The 5846-nt window shown below is 43.0% G+C and overlaps 1 protein-coding gene across 1 annotated transcript; it reads right to left on the reverse strand.

The window, feature by feature from the left end:
* Positions 1-1963, reverse strand: selenoh (selenoprotein H). The gene is made up of 5 exons (XM_020503656.2): positions 1831-1963; positions 1343-1460; positions 752-894; positions 547-668; positions 1-267 (listed from the first exon to the last, which is right to left on the reverse strand). The coding sequence occupies exons 1-4, from the start codon at positions 1850-1852 to the stop codon at positions 562-564; spliced, it is 390 nt and encodes a 129-aa protein (XP_020359245.1). The 5' UTR covers positions 1853-1963; the 3' UTR covers positions 1-267; positions 547-561.
* Between the last annotated feature and the right edge of the window lie 3883 nt (positions 1964-5846).

A 5846-nucleotide genomic window follows, 5' to 3' on the forward strand; every position in this document is an offset into this window, starting at 1 on the left:
GGAAATGTAGAAACAATCTTTATTCTTCATAGACATACAAAAGCAGGTGAAAGATTTTACAGCCTTATTGGATAATATGAACGAGAAGAAAACAGTAAAAGCAGCAATATTGTAAAAGAGGGACTGTGAGAGACACCATTAGATGTCACTGTGTATCCAGGCCAGAGGAGCTTGACGCTGGGGTCATCAGAGGAAGGACTGGGGTGCAACCCGGTTGGTCAGTCCTCATCATTCTGCGTCCAGCTGCTACAAACCCCAGATGACTGGCTGCAAAGCACAAGAGGGAGAATTCGCTATTTTAGCCAAAAATTATCATAGACAATTGGATAATGACATATTTGATCCAATCAAATAAGTGGATTGCATTGATTTAGTGCTGTTCTCTTGGTCTGTGTTATTACTGGCTCTAGTAGCCAAACCCTCTCAACCAGTCTGGTCAGTTTAAATGGCTCTCTTTCTCTCACAGTTTTGGTCAATTTGATTTGAATCCAGTCTTTTGAATTCGACCTTGAAGCACATAACTTTTAAAGTTCTGCCTATACGGACCTTCATCAAAGGTGTCTATTCAGTCTTTAGCGCCTTCTCCAGGGCAGAAACTACAACCTCAGGCTCAGGAAACTTCAGCTTGCGAGGTGGGCCTTTCTTTATCCCTGACCACAGACAAACCTCTGTAGGAGTGGAGAGTAATGGATTAAACAAAAGAAAGGAGACGAAATACATTTCACACAGATAGATCCCTGGACATCCTTACCTTTCTCTCCTTCAAACAGAATCACCTCAAAACTTTTACTCCGGGGCTTCTGGGGGTTCAGAACCACAGTGAGGTCTGGATAGGCAGCCAGGAGGGCAACTCTGACCCCCTCGGCATTACGCCCATACACTCGTCAGCTTTTACTGCCGTAAGACAACAGAACAGTGAGCGTTAGTTAACTGGTTGTGTTTACCTGCAGTAGAGATGTAGCTTATTTGTTTGCACTTAAATTTTTTTTGCTAATTGTGTAAATGTTGTTAGACTACAATAAGCTATATCAGGGCTCTCCAACCCTGTTCCTGGAGAGCTACAGTCCTGTAGGTCCTCACTCCAACCATAATCTACAACACCACCGATTCTAACAATTAGCTGGTTGATAAACTGAACCAGGTTAGTGCCAACTGGGATTGGAGAAAAACCTACAGAAGGGTTGCTCTCCAGGAACAGCATTGGAGACCCCTGAGCAATACGCATGCCAGATGCCATTTTCATTTGATGGACACTGGAATACAACGTCCAATTAATTTATATTTCGTCATCTTTTTCCGTCACCCAAATGTAATGGGTGTTATTGGTGTGTTCAGTTCTCACCAGTGTTCAATGACCACCCTCTGGCCTTCTGTGACAATCTCCGGGTGGTCGTCCTCTCCTTTACCCCTCTTCCCCTCCACGGACTCCTCCTCCGTCTCCACCTTGCGCTTCAAAACACCTGTCCAACAGACAGTGGGGTTGGCCAGAGATGAAGAGGCGAATAGAGTAGGTTCACTCTGGCCGAAATGTACTTTCTATGCGCATATATTTGGACCTAAACTTATCGCCTGCCTTTCCGCCTTTGGGACGACGACTCCAATGGTTAGGACGGAGACAATCTCGTCATATATATACAGATCTCTGGGTTAGCTACTGTAAAACTCAACAAGCTAATGTTAGTTAACTAATCGGCCCTTACATAGCAAATGTAGCTAGCTCGGAGTCGTCTGTCTCGGATTATGGTCTTGCGATTTATCTTGTAAGTGAATGACAATTTATTTCATGAATGCGTGCAATTTTCTGAATAAACTAGATTTTGTATAGTTTACCTGCTTTAGTACGGGAAGCCATTGCTGTTATTGATCTTGTGTAATGAGTGAACTTTCGCGCGTTTTGTGGGCTTGGGAAATGGGTTTCTTCTTATTCGGTAGAGTTTAACGGTGGTTGGCATCCAATATATTGCATTACCGCCCCCAACTGAACTACAATATAAATACATGACACTTTGTGATACAAAATGGTAAAAGTGGAAACAGCTAAATTAAATAAAAAAATATTGAGTTACCCTACCAACTACACTCATTAAAACCCACCACCTTATTTGATCCTATCCCAGGCCAATAACCTGAGTGGACAGGACACTACCACTCAACACACCCTGTAACTCTTCTGAAGTCAACTCTTTTCTGTGACTTTTGTTCCATCTCTGCTCTGATAACCATTGATATGAACACTAAGAAGCCAACCTTACTGAAACATATATCCTATTTGTTTTATATATCTTTATTGAACTAGGCAAGTCAGTTAAGAACATTCTTATTTACAACGACAGCCTACCGGGGAACAGTGGGTTAACTGCCTTGTTCAGGGGCAGAACAACAGATTTGTACCTTGTCAGCTCAGGGATTTCGATCCAGCAACATGGGCAGCACTACAGTTGACACACAACTTTTTCCACCAAAACTACACATTCCTCTGTCCCATGTCCTCCTGCACACTTCCCACATCTTAGAATCGCCCTCCTACACACTGCTGCGACATGCCAATAAACGTGACACCTAGAGCACTGCTGTGTATTCGGCACAAAAGCTCTAACAGCATAACTCGTATATCCTAACATTACTTTGTGTAACAATGTGCTGGATTCGTTGTCTGAGTCAGGCGCAGGACACAGGTTTGAGGAAAAACACAAAAGTCTTTACTCAAAATATAATTACAAAAAAAACAGAATATCTCCAACAAGGAAACATCACGTAATGAGAAAACCCTCCAACACACACGGTAACACAAAACAATCACGGACAAAACAGAAAGGTAGACGAGAGGTTAAATAAGGAATATAATAAGGGAATAGAAATCAGGTGTGCGTAATCAAGACAAAACAAAAGGAAAAAGGAAACATGGATCGGTGATGACTAGAAAGCCGGTGACGTCGACTGCCGAAGGCCGCCCGAACAAGGAGAGGAGCCGACCTCAGCCGAAGTCGTGACACTTCGTCAGGTAAAGACTCTGAATCAAAGCTCAAAAGAACCGACTGTGTCACCTCTGTTTCACGACGCTCCCCATCGGATCTGTGTCGCACCAAACGGTGGGCATCACAAACACCAGGAATCTTCAACTTAAATTGCTCCACCTCCACACTACCCCAGAAATCACGTCCTCCAATGGTGCCCTGTACTTAAGCGCAAATCAAAGATACAGGTCTTTCCCTCTGATCTGAAGAAACACAAACATTCATCAGGTTACCTTCACCGACCCAACAACACCCACCATCTTTTCCGCCCAACCTGAAACAACCCATGGGGCGGCCAAAAGGCCTGCTTCCACCCTCTTCAAAAATCTTACTCTCACTAGACCAAATGTATCTTCAGTGGTCGACCCGTCATTCAGGGCAGGTGGAGCAGGGCCCCACCTGTTTGAAGCCCCATCTCTATAGTACCAGTCAAAAGTTTGGACACACCTACTCATTCAAGGTTTTTTCTTTTTTTGACTATTTTCTACATTGTAGAATAAAAGTGAAGACATCAAAACTATGGAATAACACACATGGAATCATGTATTTACCAAAAAAGCGTTAAGCAAATCAAAATGTATTTTAGATTTTAGATTCTTCAAAGTAGCCACCCTTTGCCTTGATGGCAGCTTTGCACACTTGGCATTCTCTCAACCAGGAGATCCACTTGACAACTCGACCTCCTTCACCCTAACAGGGCACTCAAGGAAGTCCAGAGTATGATCCCCACCACAGTTGCAACATTTTCCATTCACAGATTCTTCAATATCATACTTCTCCCATCTTCAAACATTTGAAACGTGACCATATCCTTTACAATTCCCACACTGTAAAGGTTTCCACACAGATGGTGTCACGGCATACCTCACATATCCAAGCTTCACAAATTCAGGTAGAATCTCCTCAAACAACAACAATATCGACAGGCTTTTCTCCTTCCTCCCATTTACCATACGGGTCAGGTGACGTGCACTGACCACTCCTAGGATTTTCTGACTAAGATACTCATCACCTATATCCAGCGAGACTCCAGTTTGAACTCTTTTGGCAGGTGCTCCGCCCCCGAAGATCAATACACGTTACTTCTGACGTGGTCAGTTTTGCCAGATCCACTGCACGCTTCTTCTGTTCTTCATCAACACAATTAACCAAAAACAAGGCCGCTTCTAGTCACCTTGATTGAATCCACCTTTCCCATTGCTTTCTTCACAGTGCTCGATATTACAAATGGATTTCCCACATTAATCTCCTTGTCCAAAAAACGCAGCTCAATAGGAAATTCATTATTGGACCGGGTCCTTGTCTTCTACTGCAACTTTTGCTTGTTTTGTTCCATTCTTTGATTTCACTATTTTCTATTCATTATCACACACTTCACTTGCCACACTTTCGGATTCAAGCAACAGTCGCCATTTCCTCTTCCGCCCTGGCTATCCCCCTGCCATGTCCTGTCTCCACCTGTCAACCATCTTGTCCATTGGGCTCTTCCAATGTGAGGTTGAAGGGGTTTTTCATTCTGGTTGTCGACAAAACCATTCCAGAAAGTGGGGTTGTGAACTTCAGCTGCAGCTGTACATAGTCTATCGGTAAATAGCCCACCCATTTTTACCTACCTCATCCCCATACTGTTTTTATTTATTTACTTTTCTGCTCTTTTGCACACCAATATCTCTACCTGTACATGACCATCTGATCATTTATCACTCCAGTGTTAATCTGCAAAATTGTAATTATTCGACTACCTCCTCATGCCTTTTGCACACAATGTATATACACTCTCTTTTTTTTCTACTGTGTTATTGACTTGTTAATTGTTTACTCCATGTGTAACTCTGTGTTGTCTGTTCACACTGCTATGCTTTATCTTGGCCAGGTCGCAGTTGCAAATGAGAACTTGTTCTCAACTAGCCTACCTGGTTAAATAAAGGTGAAATTAAAAAATTAAAAATAAAAGGGAGGTGCTTCTGTCACCTAAAATAGAAGTTGGCTGACAGAATCTGGGCCACAAAAATTATCTTGGATTTAGCTAAATATCACAAATATTAAAAAGGAATATAAGATTTCACAGATTGTCAACACAGGAGAGAGGACCAGGTCTGGAAAAAGGAGAAGTGATGGAGGTAGGCCTAGAGAAACGTGAAATAGAGACGGAGTGAACCAAATGCCTGTGTTTGTTTCTTCTTACTGCAAAATTGAGAGTAAATATGATATCACAGGAATAGCAGACGAAGTCACAGTGCCAAGCACATTTTGTCATTTCCATTCTAACTAACACAAAGACTGTCTCAGAGTGTCACTGCTTCCGTTAGTACCAAAAAGGACGCACTCACAAAGAGTGAGACGAGGTGAGACTAACTCATAATGCAGTCACACTGTATCACAGTCACACATTCTTTCTTTCTTTCTCTCTCTCAAACACACACAGGCTACTATCACTCTCTTTCTCTCAAACACACACACACTCTCTCTCTCTCTCTCTTTCCCTCTCTGTGTTCTCCTCTGATCGAGCCAGGGGCGTACAGACCCTCAAACAGATGTACCCTCTTCACTTTTCCCATCCTTCTACACCCTCTTACCTGACAATGTGACGCAGGACTGGAGGGAGCGAGCCCCTCCCACCCCCCTGCTCCTCCTAGTATAGACCTAGGACCATCAGTAACACGACACAAAACACAACAGCATGCTTTAAATAGAAACGCAAAGACAGAGTATCCCAAAATCTCTTCAACACCTAGGGACAGACACAGCCCACCATACTATGAGTGTTCTTTCTTGCTTACCTACGTATATGTGTGCGGAAAATATGTCAATGCCAGCGATTATTATGATGAA

This window comes from Oncorhynchus kisutch, linkage group LG15, assembly GCF_002021735.2.
Source record: "Oncorhynchus kisutch isolate 150728-3 linkage group LG15, Okis_V2, whole genome shotgun sequence".
Classification (NCBI taxonomy): Eukaryota; Metazoa; Chordata; class Actinopteri; order Salmoniformes; family Salmonidae; genus Oncorhynchus; species Oncorhynchus kisutch.